The 18,796-nt window shown below is 43.3% G+C and overlaps 1 protein-coding gene across 1 annotated transcript in view; it reads left to right on the forward strand.

The window, feature by feature from the left end:
• LOC138297073 (kinesin-like protein KIF28) overlaps window positions 1-18,796 on the forward strand; it is a 783,037-nt gene that overhangs the window by 438,635 nt on the left and 325,606 nt on the right. The window contains exon 9 of the mRNA XM_069236578.1: window positions 5,341-5,483. Within this exon, the coding sequence (XP_069092679.1) occupies window positions 5,341-5,483 (143 nt within the window). The remainder of the gene's footprint in view (window positions 1-5,340; window positions 5,484-18,796) is intronic.

The following is an 18,796-nucleotide window of genomic DNA, read 5'->3' on the forward strand; positions in this document are numbered from 1 at the left end:
CCCATACCTTATTTTTGTCCTCTGGCCCTGGTGAAGGAGTCTCAAAAGATCTACTAGGCCGTCATCAAGACCCATGTTTAGAAGAATTGCCCAGAGCTTTTTCCTATTAACATAATCGAACGTGCTCGACAAGTCCATAAAGGCCAAGTGAATGGACTCACCTTTCACATACTTGTACTTGGCCTTAAGAAGGTAAAGGTTCAGGCACTGCTCAATGGTGCCCAGACCTTCCCTGAAGCCATATTGGGCCCAAGAAAGATCTTTTTTCTCCTGCGCCCAAGAGATCAAACGTTCCAAAACCACCCTTCCCATTAATTTTGAGGAGTAGTTGAGCAGCGAGATAGGCCCATAACACTTAGGGTCTAGGGTATTGCCTTTTTTTAAAATTGGAACCACTTCAGAAGTTTGCAATGATATAGGGGGTCCAACCCTGCACAACATATAAAAAATCCTGTTCAACAAAGGGGCCCGAAACTCTGGGTATTTTATGAAAAGGTCCACCGGGACCCCATACGGACAAGGGGCTTTATTTGGGAGACTGTCACAGATCGCCTTTAGGACCTTACTCTCCAAAAAGAGGGAACCAGGGTTCAAGGGCAAGGTTATCTGTACAGATTGACCCCTTACCTCGTTAGCCCCATAGATACCGGGAAAATGGCCAACCCAAGCATCACGGGGGATATGCAATGTAATTGCTTCTGGCAGTTTGTCATCTGAGAGGCCAGCCCGGGCTACCCTCCAAAAAGCCTGGGAGTCCTTCTTTTTAGAGGCTTCTATTATATTTTCCCACTGCTCTATCTTAACTTCAGCCTTCCTCTGTTTTACTGCCTTGGTATATGCCTTTCTACAAGCAATGACAGTGGCTTTGTCTCTAGGATTTTGGCTAAGCACATGGCGCAGAGAGGCATTGGCTACCCTACACGATCTATCAAACCACGGGCAGCCAGTCAAAGGGACATTTTTAATTGGTTTACTCATGAGTTCCCTAATATAAGATGTGAGCTCAGCAAAACCTGTTAGGCAAATGGCAGGGTCCCCACTGCTTATTTGACTTAATGTTTGCAGTGATGGGGGGGGGGAGGTTTGCATCTGGTCCATAATAAACACCAGATTTGCCAAGTGCCAAACTACCCTCCTATCATTGTCCCTTGTCCCTAGTTTTAGTCTGGGACCAAGTTCTCTCAGTTTAGTCTGGGAGGGCACTTTAAGTTGGATCGCCAAGGGGTTATGGTCACTGAAAACTGAGGGAATCACTTCAAGCCCATTGGTCAGGGATAAGAGATTCTGGGAAATGACTATGTAATCAATTGTGGAGCTGCAGCCCCGGCCAATAAAAGTTGGTGCTACTGCGATATCTGAGCAGGATTTGGGGCTAATCAAGTCATGCACCAGAAGGAGGGCACCTAGGTGCGGTCCCTTTGGGTTCAGCCCCATTTGATCCACTTCCCTACTAGCGGGATCGAAGGGAGAATCCACTGACATGGATATATCTCTTAGTTTCACATTGAAATCCCCTGCCAATAGTACATTAAAGGGCCCGCCACTCGCATGAGCCCTATCAGCCAAACAACTGATAGCTAGAGACAGGTCAAGAAAGGAAGAGTTGTTAGTAGATGCAAAATTATTCTTGTAGTAATTCACCAGATAAATTCTTAACTTGCCACCCCAATGAACTTCAAACACTTGAATTCCATCCGAGTCCATTGTTATTGGTAAGACCTTGTAACCAAGACTGACCTTAAACCAGGCCACCAGGCCCCTTTAGCACAAGGTGAGGGGGTGGCAAACTTACTAAAGCTAGTGTATCCACCAATAACCAATTCTGAAACAGCCCAGGTTTCTTGCATAAAGCGAATATCATAATTTGATATAAATAGCCACCAACCCTCAACCTCTAACTTTGAAGCCAAACCAGCCACATTTCAATTAAGGAGTTTCCAGTGTTGAGTTTTATCAGTTGATGGGCACCTCTTGGATGGCAAAGCAGCCAGTTGCCCTGGAACATTTACAGGTGGATTAACTTCAAATACAATCTGCTTGGTGACAATATGTCCCTTCTCCAACGAATTCCCCTCCCCAGTAGTTCTATTAGGCTCAATTTGGGCTGTCAGTGGTAGTCAATCCACCTCTTTCAGTTCACTCAAAACTGAGTACTGATTGCTAAGTGGAAGGTGGCTTGGAAGGGAGCATCTCCCTGAGCCCCATATTGGGGCTTGATGGAAAGTCTGGGTGTTCTCAGTATTCTGAGCATCTCTTGTGGGGGCTAGATGTTTAGAAAAATAGCGCAACAGTAGAATTCTAATCTGTTTCAACCTCATCATATTGGCATCAGCGAGTGCTAAAATTTCCCTGGCAACATTCGAATCTTGTAGGTTGACAATCACGAGGTCTCCAAGTGATTGTCTCCTCACTCAGCTTATACCACCCACCCGACGGACAAACAGGATCTCTTTAAAAAGGTCCGACATACAGCTTACATTTGTATTTAACCAAAAAATAACTTTGTTTTTAAGGGCTGAGGTAGATTCCTTTATGGGGCCTGGAAGTTAGGGACATTATCCAGAATGACCGCTTATGGGCATGAGGCTGGTGGCAGATTTATAATCGTGCACTGGGGTAGGTGGTGGACAGCCTGCTGTTGTTCATGCTTACTACCAAGGGATGGAGTACTATTTACAATTTGAGGATTAAGCTCCTGTGTGTGTGTGTGTGTGTGTGTGTGTGAATTTACAGGAAGAGTGGCCAGTTGGTCAATTGAGCCACCTTCTCTACCCCCACTCGGTAAGCCTGTAGAGATTTGTGTGGCAACTCTAGAAAGGTGATTAGGTCTCAAAACCATCCCCCTAACAGAGGGGCAATAGAGTCAGCATCTGACTGAGATGCTACTGACCGTGCTTGCAGGGGGTCCTTCACCGACATTGAGACTAAATTATCCAAACTAGATTCTAGTGTTGCTAATCAAGTATGGATTAGTTGCAGCTTAGAGTCCAATAAATCGTTGAACCAAATCTTCAGCGAGGCCCAAGGGTCAACATTTGGGGGTGGGAAGGCACAGAACTAATGAGAGTATCTTGAGTCAAGGGCTGTGAGTTTGGGGCAGATTTAAGTTTTGATTTAGCAATCCTCCTTCGCCTTTTTGGTAATGGGCTGAAGTCAAAGAAGCCAAACCGGAACATCTGGCACACCGGAACAATCAACAGTCCTCACATCTACATACCAAGCTATGTCATCCAAAACCACCCCTTCCAGGTCCACGCAAGGGGTTTGAGTAACAGGGGCTGGGGTGGAGTATCATGCAGCGCATTTTTTGCAGAACCAATGTCGCATATGCGGGCGGCAGGGCTCAACGGCTTGCTAGGGAGTCTAGATTTAATATCCTCTGCCACCAAAGAAAGGCGGCACTCTGCCAACTTAATTTCATTTGAAACCAAATCCACTGCGCGTACCAGACAGTTATCAATGGAGGACCGGGAATGAGGTTGTGAAGTGGATGTGGAACTTGTGGTCACCTTCCTTTTCCCCATTATGCCACAGGTCACTAGGGAAAAGCCTACCAAGATCTAAAAATGCCTACAACAGTAAGAACCCAAATATATGCATCATAAAGTTAAAGTCTAAAGAGTATGGGCCCAGCCCAGCCTCTGCAGGTTTCTGATGGGCTAAGATGGGCCCGTCTTGGCCCGGTCTTCGCACGGGTGCGTCCTGCATGCGTTCCGCACTGCAAAGTGCCCCCACACGCTTTATAGCGTTCGTTGATCTGGTCAAGTGGGTGCAGGTGCTGTGGAAAATGGCTGCCTCCTGGGACCTCCAAGCAGTCTAGGATATGTAGTCCCTTCAAAGTTGCTAGTGCGTCCCGTGCTGTGAAGTGCCCCCACGGGCTTTATTGCACTCGTTGGTCTGGTCAAGAGAGTGCACGTGCTGTGGAAAATGACTGCCTTCTGGGGCCTCAAAGCAGTCTTGATATGTAGTCCCTTCAAAGTTGCTAGTGCGTCCCGCGCTGCGAAGTGCCCCTATGCGCTTTATAGCGCTCATTGTTCTGGTCAAGTGGGTGCAGGTGCTGTGGAAAATGGCCGCCTCCTGGGGCCTCAAAGCAGTCTTGATATGTAGTCCCTTCAAAGTTGCTAGCGTGTCCAGCGCTGCGAAGTGCCCCCACAGGCTTTATTGCACTCGTTGGTCTGGTCAAGAGAGTGCACGTGCTGTGGAAAATGACTGCCTTCTGGGGCCTCAAAGCAGTCTTGATATGTAGTCCCTTCAAAGTTGCTAGTGCGTCCCGCGCTGCGAAGTGCCCCTATGCGCTTTATAGCGTTCGTTGGTCTGGTCAAGTGGGTGCAGGTGCTCTGGAAAATGGCCGCCTCCTGGGACCTCAAAGCAGTCTGGGATATGTAGTCCCTTCAAAGTTGCTATCACGTCCCGCGCTGCGAAGTGCCCCGATGCGCTTTATAGCGCTCGTTGGTCTGGTCACGTGGGCGCAGGTGCTCTGGAAAATGGCCGCCTCCTGGGACCTAAAAGCAGTCTGGGATATGTAGTCCCTTCAAAGTTGCTATCACGTCCCGCGCTGCGAAGTGCCCCCATGCGCTTTATAGCGCTCGTTGGTCTGGTCACGTGGGCGCAGGTGCTGTGGAAAATGGCCGCCTCCTGGGGCATCAAAGCAGTCTGGGATATGTAGTCCCTTCAAAGTTGCTAGCGCGTCCCACGCTGCGAAGTGCGCCCCTGTGCTTTATAGCGCTCATTGGTCTAGTCAAGTGGGTGAAGGTGCTGTGGAAAATGGCTGCCTCCTGGGGCCTCAAAGCAGTCTGGGGTATGTAGTCCCTTCAAAGTTGCTAGCGCGTTTTTGTTATGAAAAGCTTTGATTGGTGGGGGTGCAAGTTATAGTTACCTTAGGGCCCGGTTATAGCTACTTGAAATACCTCTAACTATAACTGCTGAATTTCTATGTTTTTTTACGTTTAAAATGTGAGTCTAACTATAACGTCCCTGTAACCTTTGCCACATATATATATAGTTTAGAAAACATTTGTCTGGCTAAAACTGCCTCTGCACCAAACTTAAAAATGTAAACTTACAAGGATGGTATTACTGAAATCTAAATGTATCATTCATGCAAGATGAAATTTTGTTTTTTGTCTTTATATATACAAACAAGCTGTGTTACGCTGAGAAAGATTTCTTTTTTCGACTATTCAGGTTGCGAAACTGTGAGCCCAACTAGGTGCAGAACCTCCTTTTTCATGATGTAAAGACACAATTCAGGAAACAGCATTTTGCATTATTTGCTACAATTACATTTTGAAAACATTGGGCAGGTCCTGTTAAACTGTATTACCCTATTTTTAACGACAGGGCAAAGAAGATCAAGAACAAAGCGGTAATCAATGCAAGCCCGACAGAAAAGTTGATCAGAGAACTCAAGGCAGAGAATAACAAACTGTTGACCAGGCTGTCTGCTCTTGGGAATTCTGGGAAGAAAGTGGAAGAAGACACAAGTACGTGCTGTGGGTTTCATCATTTGAATTGTATACCATAAAAGGCTGTCCCATTTCTCGTGGTGGTTATATGTTTTATTTACCACTAATTTTGAACATTTCCATTGTAATAATTTGTGTTGTTCGTAAATTCATTTTTGTAGCAAATTGTTCCTTTTTTGGCAAGAATCATTGTTATGTAAAATTTTCAGACAGATAAAAATCTGGTGCTGGTTAACAATACAAGTTGACCAGGTTCGCAAAGGAGCCTTGCTCATTAAAATGCAGCCCACAAAATGTGGTGGATAATTTTGGTGCTGAAAGAAGGTATGGGGAGGTGTAAACAGCCCTACATGTCTTGATTGCCGCATCCTTTTTCCTGACTACCCCATAAAAATCCACAAGCTGTCCACAAAAGTCTATTTGCAGTCTACTGTGATTCCCAAATGTGTATGTTTAACTGTTCCATAGAGAGAGACGTATGTAGGTTCTAGTCATTCCTTACTTCAAACTTCAAATGTGTTAGGTCCATTTAAAAAACACTTTGCTTAAAACATTGAATTCTTAAATTGTATTATTACATTCGTTTCTGCTTATTCGAGAATGCAAGACTTACATTGCCAAATTGTTAGAAACAAAAGAACAAGTGAAGGGTCGAACTAGGGAATGAAATCAGCCCTGGCACAAAAAAAAATGCTCAGACTTGCCCAGCTCCCTTTGTTACCTCATGCAATCTCTCTTTGCATCTATTCTCCATTCTCTGATCGCTTTCTCCACCTTCCCCCTCTCTGCTGGGTCGGACTGGCACGAGTGCGTGACAAGTTGGTTTGACAGGCAGGTGTAGGGCCGTTTTTTAGGTCGAGAGTGCAAGCGCTTTGACCTGTTTTAATCTATCTGTGGCCTTTTAACCACCACTCACCACAGGTCCATCACTATCACTCGTTCCTAAGCTTGCCTTTTTCAAAAATCCTTTGTTATTATTGGCAAATGCTTCACGTTTGTCCCTCCTTGGGGCGGTTTGGTTACCACCTTGGACATTAACCCTGTTACATAGATAATTGCACGGTTGCTGATACGTTTGACTGCAAGCAAACTTCTTTTTCCTTTTGTGACTCTGCTTCATGCTCATGGCAGCCATGACGCTTTGAATCGTCTCGCTTATATCAACTATTTTACTTTTCATTTTCAATTTAAGTGGCAAGAAAAGTCCAGTTAGGAATTTACAACATTAAGAGCTCTAACTCGAGCAAACGCGGGACCTATTGCATTGCAAATGCTTGTTTTACTTTTTTAGGCCTCTTATGTGGACTGCTGGGCCAATTTTTACTGTCGATTTCTCTGGCATTAAAACAAACATTGTCTGCAGCAATCTCAATTTCATGCAATCTTTAATTCCTTGCAAAACACTTAAATAGCGCATATTTACAAATTCAAAACTGTACGAAATTGCAAGCAATGGCCAATTTTTAGCTATCTAATTCCCTAATGGGGACCACTTTTATTTTGATTCCTGGGCCTATTTTCTTTTCCAGTCCAACCCTACCTCCCTCTCACTCTTTTTCTCTCTCTCTTGAAGCCTTCCTTTCCATACTGCAGTTAACCTCAAGAAGCTGGGAAAAGTAACAAAGGCATCAGCATCGGCCCTGAGCCCACCGCGGAAATGCCTCGTTGATTAAAAGGCCTGTCTGTGCCTGAATAATTATGAGACGCCTAAACAACAAAATCTAGAATGCCGTTCCTTATTAGTAGTCACACATTTATTTTGAGAGTTGAGTATGTAGCTTATTGGTCGAATTGGTGTCTATAGAGGCATCCTAGATTACCTCTGAGTGTTTAGTGGTTTGTTGGTAAGAAGTCATTTGTAAAGGCTTTAATACAGTGTTGTCTTTGTCTCTTTCTGACTCTGTTGTCGGTCGGTGTTTCTCCACTGACCGATATGTGTTAAAAATAGGAAATAAACAAAGCTGTATTGGTACATAACAAGGGGCCACTTTACTTCCTGGTCCTCACTGCTCTCTCTCTTTTAGAAAGCAGTTCTGCCATTCTGTTTTTAGCAGCGGGAGCTGGGACAGTGTGAACACAACGTGCTTGATAGTGCTGTTTACTGTCCAATAAAATAGTTCTGGACTTTTCCTCACGTCCTTATTTCACTGGCATCAAAGAAGAGGTCTAGAGATAGCTGTGGAGGGGTCTGGCAGCAGTGTCACCACCAATGATTTGTGTTTTCGCATTGGGTTTTAACTTCATTAAAGCATCATTATTGCCTGTGTTCATGTTCTGCCCAAGATCTGCGTGACGCGTCCTTGTATTCTGCATTTAATGGAGTGTGCTCTGTGAATTTGCCTGTTGCCCGCTCTGGGTCTTTCTTTAACACTTGATGGTGCACCACACAGGCATCTCCAGGTCCTTGGGACATATGTGCCACAGTACGCCAGACCACAGTGCACCAAGACTGCACTGCTCTTAGTTCTCCCTGCCATATCAATGTTTGGACGAGAACCATCATTCCTAGGGTACGGAATTAGAGACATGGCAAACTCATCAGAAATAGCTGCCTGATGTTGCCTCCGGGCAGGCTGATCTGCCATAGGCGGTGTGCAGCATTGCATCCAGGAGGTGCAAGTCTGCCCATGGAACCACTACTTCGAGCGATCCCAGGTTTGTCTTACCACATGAGAGAGTGATCAACTGACAAGTGAGGGGCTCTCTTTTCAACTCCCCCCGGCGGTATCTTATTGTCCATAACAGACTCTGATCCAGAGTAGGAGAAAGAAAAACTCAAAAGGGGAAAAGAAGGAGGACGAGAGACATGGAAAACAGTGACAAATTGAGAAAGCAGGTGTGACTACAAACCTGCAAGAGTGAGATAAAGAGTCAGGGAGTCTGGTGGTGGATGTAAGAAGCTGGAGGTACAATCAAGACTACGCAGAGTTGGTATTCTGCACCCCTCAACCTTTGATAGCCACTGCCTTCTGAGCAATACTCTGAACCTGGCACTTATTTATTTATTTACAAATGAAACACTGAATTTCTGTGTATAACTAATAAAAATGGTTTCCCAGTGAATGTTTTTTTACCTAAAGAAAAGGCTGTGGTATGGACTATAAGGCAGAAAACAGCCTCTGTTGTGTGTATTACTGAGAAAAAAATGTATACTCTGGAAGGAGTGCAGACTTTAGGAACTGAATCACACACCTTATTAGATTAACGCTGTATTTTTACTTGGGTAAATACACCCCCCTTATTTGCTATTTCAGTTTATTTTAAACTATTATTTAAAATCTTTGTAGTATTTTGTTGTTTTACTTTAAGATGGCATCCACCATATCGGGAGCCCTGCCTTTCCTAAGTGATGTAAGTGAGCTGGTTATTTGAATCATAAGCTAAGTTATTTGAATCATATTTGCTTGGCACTGGGGGAGAGGAAGAACTGTTGCACCATCGCGGGATGGAAAGTTTATGAAAGTTTACCTGACTCACTGGAAACCTAAGGGGGTAATGTGTCATCCTTGGTTTGAATACCTCAGAATTTAAAAATCTCAGGCTATTTATACTGGGAAAAAACAGAGTAAATTAACACATTCAAAACACAAGTATTTTAGGGTTAGTGGATTAGATAATATTATATTGTTTAAAATTAGGAAATTGTAAAACAGAATTAAAAAACAGCAGTACAGGGATTTCTTACCCGTTCTTCAGATTAAATAAATTAAGTATAAAACATTAAGTAAAAACACATGTATGATGCAATACTGAATTATGCATATAAAATTGGAAATCTCAAGATTTCACTCAAAATTATTTGGAATGATGCCTCAAAGGTAATGGGAAATAGTACATAAAATAGGGCCTCATGTGAATAAATTAATGACTCAGTGATAAACACATGGAACAGATGTAGGGACCCAAGTGATAGTTTACAAGTGACATTCAAGTTACTGGAAAAACATATTTGTGAAATATTTCATGCTATCCTTTAAAAACACACTTTTTATGCATGTGACTTGGAAACTATCAATAGTGTTAAATTCACTGTTTTTTTAAGGAGGGCTGTCTAATATGTGTGGATATGAGGGTATTAGGTGATTAACTTAAATGTTATCAGATTGTTGCTTTCACACATAATTCCTACATCCAGGAGAAGTTGCTTGCAAGTAACCACAATTGATGGAAATTGACTGCCATTGTGGGAAGTGTGGAGGCCACTGCTGACTGTGTGAATTAATGAAATTACCTACTAAACACAAGGTTGTGGAATTGTGTAACATATCTACTTGTCCATTGGATAAGATGGTTCAGAAATCTATTTGTCCTATAAACAAAAATCCAGCTGTCTCAATTAGTGCCATGGAGTAAAATGACTAATTATTGCTCTTCTTTTTAAATCTGAGCTGTCACCACAGCTTTGCTGATTATGCCAAGGATCATACTAAGTTAGGGTTTGGATTCAAGTAAGGCTCTAATTTGGCCACCTTTATGATTATACTGGACTTGGAACACACATGCAAAGACTCTGTTTATGAATGGGATCTGCATTCCTTCCTTAAATGGGGAAACGCAGAGTGCTAGATAGAAATTAGGTTTCTGGTTGGCAGAGGTAGGCACCCTGTCGAAGCAGGAATCACAATCCTAGTCAGGGAAAGTCACCACACACTCAAAATTATCCTGTGCTCAACCTCTGGTAGCTTGGCACAGAGCAGTCAGGCTTAACTTAAGAGGCAATATGTAAAGTATTTGTGCAACACTTCAAACAGTAACACAGTGAAAACACCACATATAGCTCTACATCAGGTTAGAAAAATAGAGCTTAATTTGAAAAATAAAGTAAGACCAAGACAACAAACATCCAACAAGTAGATGTCGAGATGTTATTTTTTTAAAGAATAAAATGTAGAATACCGCTTAGAAGCATTAAGCATTTATTTGGAATATCTGGTTGCGCTAGACCGGGGAAAAGTAAAAAGTTCAGGCCGACCGCAATGAAGCATGACCTGGACACAGGCACCCACTTTGACCAAATGAACAAAAGTTCCTTGATCCTGGTCGTGTCGACGCCAAGGAAGATTCGGGATGCAGCTGATGCATCGGCGTTGATTCCGCAAAAGAGAATGATGTGCCAATTTTCCCCACGCAGAATTAATGCTCCGGTTCTGATGAGGTATCGTGGGTTTGGCTGAAGCAAGCACCTTAGGCCTCACTTACATGGGTCCAGGACTGGGGTGGCCCCACATGGCAGGGAAGACTCACAGATGGCAGAGTCCAGGTGTGGAAGCAGAAGGGTTAGAAGTCTTTTTTGTCCCTGTGCCTTCAGAAAACAGACCAGTCAACTGGCCCTTGGAGTCACTCTGGGATCTGGGTTAGAGACATGCAGGTCCAGTCCTTCTCACTCTCAGGCAAGAGGGCTGCAGGTTAGCACAGTAGTGCAGGAATCCAGCAGAGTAGTATCCAGCAGAGTGTCAGTCCTTGTAGCAGCACAGCAGTACTTCTTCTTGGCAGAGTATCCACAGGTCTAGAAGTGAACTGAAGTTGTGGTGTCAGAGGTGCAGTACCTATTCCCAGTTGGGCCTTTAAAGTGGGGAAGATTTCAAAGATAGGCCTTTGAAGTGCACAGAGGCTCTGCCCTTCCTCCAGACACACTACAGGGGGTATGCAGCTCAGCTCCGCCCCATCAAGGCAGTTAATGGTCCATTGAGGCCCATCCAGTCACACCTAAGCTCCCATAGGGTGTGGCAGTCTAGAAGGAATAAACAAAGCCCAGCTATCATCCACCCTGGACATGTGGTCAGAGCCAGGCAGCAGGCACCAAATGGCTAAAGTAAGAAAATGCCAACTTTCTAAAAGTATCAAAATAGTGGTTGGCACTTAGAAACCAAACAATCTACACCAAGGACAATAGCATTTTGTTATACCTACCCTCATATGGATCACCAAGCTGCAATTCTCTTTGTCAGTTGGACATCCGTCTAGTCAGCTTCAGCAATGGGCAGTGAAAGGGAATGGCTCAGACATGGGGGGCTCTAAGCTATCTGTACCATTTAGGAAGCAATCTCTAAGGTGTTGGCATCCACCATTAGCAATTAAAGCAATAAAGTAAATAAAGTTATCAGGAACTGTTCAGCTCCTCAGACAGAACCACTACAGGGAAAATTCAGAATAGAAAAAGCTCCCTGCGCTCTGTGCAGTCGGGCTGAGTTAGAATGTCCTAAAGAATCTTCCCATCTTGCCATTGGTCAGAAAATTGTACATTTACAGTTGACCCAATAGCAATAAAAACCCAAATCTAAGATATAACTAAGCTGTATTTCACACGTCGGTGATTGACTCCTCTTCTCCTGTTCCCATCGTCAGACTCCTCAGGTAACTTTCTTGTTGCAATCCGTAAATGCATCCATTTTTGGTTGCTGGGAACATTGCAGTCTCACGCATCAAACTTTACAAAGTTGCAATTTCTAATACATTCTAGCAGGCAGTTCTCATGAGAACGTTAAACGACAGCTGCAATATGTTTGGTCAGCACAGTGTGAACAATAAGCATTAATTCTTAGGTCATACATTTCCCACGATTTTGTTAGACAATGCAGCTTAATATGAGGCTGTGCAGACTAGGCCCAAACCTTGCTAACTTACGGCCTATCATAATTTAAGCATATACATAGCATGAAATCATTAATATGATATACTACTACAATTTTCTAAATGTGTGCACTTCAACAAATAATAATATGCATTTATTTAAAGCATTACGTATTTTATGACAGTCACCCAAGTGGGCACATTTTCCAAGTTGCACATTTTTTTCTATGTTAGCTTTTTTCTATGCAGATTCTTAACCCATAACAAATAAAAATTATTAGTGATGAATTCAGCTTTCACAATCCCTGCTCTGATGACTAAATATGCAATCATGTATTATATTATTCCATACACATTTTTGTTCACCTAAAATGTGCATTCTCTGTAACTTTTGTTTCTTCCTTCTTTTTTCGAATTTTCTCTAAAGAATTTCTGCATCTTAATTTCTTCCCTCCTCTGATCATTTTTCAATTCCTTCATTTTTATCACATGATACAACTTATAAATTCCCCTACTCCAATTATACAAATCACAATAATTAATATCTGTAATATTTTCAAAATTATCCCTTTTGCTAGGTTGCCCAGCCAATGTCCCATAGAAGCAAAAGCTCTGACAACAGTTTCCTAAACTCCGGGTCCTTTCAACTCCTTTAAATCAACGCTATCATTAGTCAAATTGTTTATAAGGCTTCTAATTTCTTTACTACTATTAGGTGTAAATGTGCAACAATGTTGCGAGTTCAGCATTTTACAAACTCTGCCCCTCTTTACTAAAAGGGTGCCTAACACAAGGTGGTTCTGAAGAGTCATAGATCTTACCACAGCCATTTCTGTATCCATTAAGATCATGGCTCTTGAGAAATTTACAGCATGTTATACAAAATAGTAGACAACTTTCAAATTTTTTAAGAATTCCGAATAACTCCAGCTGAAGGAATGATTGTTCCAAATATGGCTCCAACTATGCCAGAATATGATTCTTGCTTTTGTCTTTCGTGATGTAATTCAGTCATTTTAGGTACTTTATTCAGGTTCTCAAGTTTATAAATCTTTGGGAAAACTATCCCCAAGTAACATGTGCCATACCATCCTCTTGGAAGACGGTAATACGCATTTGGTCTACAGATGTAATAAACTCCTGGAATTGCTGGGTCTTGTCCATTTAACGTGAACATCCATTTACTCTGAAACAAAAACACATGTCTACATTCACTCGTTCCAACAAGATTTAGGCCTATATACACAAAGCTTCCCTACGTGCTGTGCATCTAAAGCTAATTTCCCTTGTGTCTTTATTTCACTAAACGCATGATCATTTCTAAATGTTCTTTTCTCTAAACCCTTCTCTAATTTCTCCTTTAATGCTTTTCTCCTGTCATCTGTCTGATCTAAGAAACTCTTTTCTATAGGTGTAAGCACGTATGTGAGGTTATTTCTGAGAGTGTAAGCTATGCCAAAGGTTAATGTAGGTTCAAAGAATCCTCTCACTAGTTCTATATTATTCTACTTAGCTCCTCTGCTCAGGAACAAACAAAAACACTACGTCATGATTTGAGTAGAAGTACTGAATGTATTCCTGGTTATAGAATCTTGTTAGTGAAAGACTACAACTTAGTCCATAAGTAAGTGGCAAACTATGGTAAGTAATTCCTTCCTTCATTTATGAAGGAATCTGTGTACAGACATAACATTCTCTCGCATTCATCGTCTCAACATACTCACGCAATAAGCAATAGAAAACATTAGAAGATAGTTCTCCTTGGGAGCCGTCTACGTTCAAATGCTTCTTGTCTCTAATTATGTGAGTGTAGTAGTTGTCTCTAAAGCAGCAACACCAGACACAATATTATGCACACAATCGCCAAACCAATACCTATGGATTTACAGCACCTATTCTTTCTAACCTGTTGGCTGTGGTTACTCGTGATCTGTAAAGAATCAGAAAGTATCAGAGAAAAAATTATGCAGTAAAAACAAAACAAAAATCTTCAATCTCCTTTAGTCGTCATTTACAGCTTTCAGTCTCTCTTCCAGGACCTTGTCAAAAATAGGTAGTTGTCAAAAATTGGCAATTGGTCAAAATAAGTTTAGCAGCTTGTCAAATCAGGTTATTTAAAGTCTTTTCCGGATACTTTCAATAGTCTCTTTTTGCACTTTAGTTTCACAATTTTACAAAGTTCAGCTCATTGACCTCCTTCATGTGCCAAAGTATTGACCTGGGATTTCTCGATCAAAACAAAAAGACAAAAATTCACTCTGCCATTCACTTGTTATTGCATACGTTCATCCAGGACCTGCGTATCTCCGATGTGCAATACTCTTTCTTTTCAATCTTCGATCTCCATTTAACTCTCCATCACTCAAGTCTTCTTTTCTTGTTGTGTCTATTTCCTCCTCAATTGTTGTCACTGTAATTGCTTCTTTCCTCTTGGCTTGTGATTTTGGCCACTTATCTCCTTTCACTGGCCCTTTTGTCAATGCTCTTTTCAGTGTTGGACTTGTAATTTCTCTTGGTTTTGCAGGACTTTCTCTTGATGTACCTGCAGCTGGTTCAGGAGCAGTCAGATCGTTTTAGCTTTGATCTGCCTCAACTCCTTCCACCTCGGAGTCTGTTGTTTGCTCTGTTTGTCTTTCAAGACCATCTGCTTCTGGGAGAGCCTTCCTCTGACTGGACTGTGCTGCTACTTCAATTGAGGTTGTTTCACTGTCAGTCTCCTGTATGCCTTCCACTTTGTCTCTTACAGGAGTGTTTACTCTGTTTTCAGTTGTAGGAGACTGGCCTGGCTTGTAGTGGGTACCAAGGGTTACTTACACTCTGTACCAGGTCCAGTTATCCCATATTAGTGTAGAAGAGGTGTTTCTAGCAGCTTAGGCTGATAGAAGGTAGCTATAGCAGAGCAGCTTAGGCTGAACTAGGAGACATGCAAAGTTCCTACTATACCACTGGTGTCATATGCACAATATCATAAGAAAACACAATACACAGATATACTAAAAATAAAGGTACTTTATTTTTATGACAATATGCCAAAAGTATCTCAGTGAGTACCCTCAGTATGAGGATGCCAAATATACACAAGCTATATGTACACAATACCAAAAATATGCAGTAATAGCAAAAGAAAGTAATGCAAGCAGTGTAAAATTACAATGTATTGCAATAGAAGCACATAGGTATAGGGGCAACACAAACCATATACTCCAAAAGTGGAATGCGAATAACGTATGGACCCCAAACCTAGGTGAGCTCGTAGAGGGTCGCTGGGACTGTAAGAAAACAGTGAGGGTTAGAAAAATAGCCCACCCCAAGACCCTGAAAAGTAGGTGTAAAGTGCACCTATATTCCCCAGAGAGCACAGAAGTCGTGATGGGGATTTCTGCAAGAAAGACCAACACCAGCAATGCAACCAAAGTGGATTTCCGGACGAGAGTACCTGTGGAACAAGGTACCCAAGTCCAAAAGTCGCGACAAAGTCGAGATTGGGCAGATGCCCAGGAAATGCCAGCTGAGGGTGCAAAGGAGCTGCCACCGGATGGTAGAAGCTGTGGATTCTGCAAGAACAAAGAGGGCTAGAAACTTCCCCTTTGGAGGATGGCTGAGTACATGAAAAAGACCAGTAAAAACCTTCAGGCCAGCCAAGAGCTCCAAAAGCAATGGCATGACCAGAAGGCTGTTCTCATTCAGTACCAACCAGGACAGAAGGTGTGGGTCTTGGAGCCTGTGGCCCCAAGAGCACTCCAAGACAAATGGAGTGGACCCCACATTATTGTTGAAAAGAAGGGAGAAGTCACCTACTTGGTTGACTTGGGCACTGCCAGGAGTCCCCTTAGGGTTCTCCATGTCAATCGCCTAAAACCCTACTATGACAGGGCTGATCTCACCCTGCTCATGGCAACAGATGAAGGACAGGAAGAAGAGAGTGACCCTCTCCCTGATCTCTTCTCTTCCACAGAACAAGATGCTCTAGTGGAAGGTGTAGTGTTAGCAGACTGTCTTACTGCTGAGCAGAAAGGCCACTGCATAAATCTCCTGGGTCAGTTTTCTGAACTCTTTTCTACTGTGCCAGGCACCACTTCTTGGTGTGAGCACACTATAGATACTGGAGACAGCATGCCTGTCAAAAGTAAGATCTATAGGCAGCCTGACCATGTCAGGGACTGCATAAAACAAGAGGTTCAGAAAATGCTTGAACTGGGAGTGGTTGAACATTCTGAAAGCCCATGGGCCTCTCCTGTGGTGCTTGTACCAAAGCCTCACTCTAAAGATGGGAAAAGAGAAATGAGGTTTTGTGTAGATTACAGAGGTCTCAACCAGGTAACAAAAACTGATGCTCACCCTATACCCAGGGCAGATGAGCTCATAGATACACTGGCATCTGCCAAGTATCTAAGCACCTTTGATTTGACTGCAGGGTATTGGCAGATCAAGTTATCAAAGGATGCTAAAGCAAAAACTGCATTTTTGACTATTGGAGGGCACTACCAATTCACAGTAATGCCCTTTAGTTTGAAAAATGCACCTGCCACTTTTCAGAGGTTGGTGAATACAGTCCTGCAAGGGTTGGAGTCTTTTAGTGCAGCATATCTGGACGATATAGCTGTATTTAGCTCAACCTGGGATGATCACCTGGTCCACCTATGGAAAGTTTTGGAGGCCCTGCAAAAGGCAGGCCTCACTATCAAGGCTTCAAAGTGCCAGACAGGGCAGGGGAAAGTGGTTTATCTGGGACACCTGGTAGGTGGAGACCAGATTGCACCACTTCAGGGGAAAATCCAAACTATTATAGATTGGGTTCCCCCTACAACTCAGACCCAGGTGAGAGCCTTCTTAGGCCTCACTGGGTATTACAGGAGGTTCATAAAGAACTATGGCTCCATTGCAGCCCCTCTTAATGACCTTACTTCTAAGAAAATGCCTAAAAAGGTATTGTGGACAGCTAGCTGTCAGAGAGCTTTTGAGGAGCTGAAACAGGCCATGTGCACTGCACCTGTCCTAAAAAGCCCATGTTACTCCAAGAAATTCATTGTTCAAACTGATGCATCTGAATTAGGGGTAGGAGCAGTCTTATCACAACTCAATTCTGAGGGCCAGGATCAACCTGTTGCTTTTATCAGCAGGAGGTTGACCCCTAGAGAAAAGCGTTGGTCTGCCATAGAGATTGAGGCCTTTGCTGTGGTCTGAGCACTGAAGAAGTTGAGGCCATACCTGTTTGGCACTCACTTCATTGTTCAGACAGACCACAAACCTCTACTTTGGCTAAAACAAATGAAAGGTGAAAACCCTAAATTGTTGAGGTGGTCCATATCTCTACAGGGAATGGACTATACAGTGGAACATAGACCTGGGAGTACCCACTCCAATGCAGATGGACTCTCCAGATATTTCCACTTAGACAATGAAGACTCATCAGGTAATGGCTAGTCTTATTGTCCTTCGTTTGGGGGGGGGGGGTTGTGTAGGAAAGTACCATCTTGTCTGGCATGTTACCCCCATATTTCACTGTATATATGTTGTTTTAGTGTATGTGTCACTGGGACCCTGCCAGCCAGGGCCCCAGTGCTCATAAGTGTGCCCTGTATGTGTTCCCTGTGTGATGACTAACTGTCTCACTGAGGCTCTGCTAACCAGAACCTCAGTGGTTATGCTCTCTCTGCTTTCTAAATTGTCACTAACAGGCTAGTGACCAATTTCACCAATTCACATTGGCAAACTGGAACACCCTTATAATTCCCTAGTATATGGTACTGAGGTACTCAGGGTATTGGGGTTCCAGGAGATCCCTATGGGCTGCAGCATTTCTTTTGCCACCCATAGGGAGCTCTGACAATTCTTACACAGGCCTGCCACTGCAGCCTGAGTGAAATAATGCCCACATTATTTCACAGCCATTTTACACTGCACTTAAGTAACTTATAAGTCACTATATGTCTAACCTTCGCCGAGTACATAGTCCACTATGTCTTGCTTAGGAGCTTTTAAAGGTTGTTCCCAACCCTCCTTCACAAGTGTTAGAGGACCTCTTACAGGGTGTCCAAATAGGAGTTCAAAGGGGCTGAAGCCCACTCCTTTCTGGGGTACCTCCCTGTAAGCAAAAAGGAGGCAAGGTAACAGGACATCCCATCTCCTCCTGAGTTTTTCAGGGAGTCCCATTATCATTCCTTTGAGAGTTTTATTAAACCTCTCTACCAGTCCATTTGTTTGTGGATGATAAGGTGTGGTGAATTTGTATGTTACACCACATTCCTTCCACATGGCCTTCAAGTATGCAGACATAAAGTTGCTACCCCTGTCTGATACCACCTCTTTTGTGAAACCCACCCTGGAAATGATTCCCAGGAGGGCCTTTGCCACTGCAGGTGCTGTAGTGGTCCTAAGAGGAATAGTTTCAGGATATTTTGTGGCATGGTCCACTACCACCAAGATAAACCTATTGCCTGAAGCAGTAGGAGGGTCAAGGGGGGCAACTATGTCAACCCCTACCCTTTCAAAGGGAACCCCAACCACAGGCAGTGGAATAAGGGGAGCCTTTGGAGTGCCACCAGTCTTGCCACTGGCTTGACAGGTGACACAGGACTTACAAAAATATTTTGTGTCCTCTGACATTCTAGGCCAATGAAACAGGGGGACAAGCCTTTCCCATATTTTAATTTGCCCTAAATGTCCAGTCAAGGGTATGTCGTGTGCCAGAGTTAGGAGGAACTCTCTGTACTGCAGGGGGATGACCAATCTCCTGACTGCTCCAGGTTTAGGGTCCCTTG

The sequence above is a fragment of the Pleurodeles waltl genome, chromosome 5, assembly GCF_031143425.1.
Source record: "Pleurodeles waltl isolate 20211129_DDA chromosome 5, aPleWal1.hap1.20221129, whole genome shotgun sequence".
Taxonomy (NCBI): Eukaryota; Metazoa; Chordata; class Amphibia; order Caudata; family Salamandridae; genus Pleurodeles; species Pleurodeles waltl.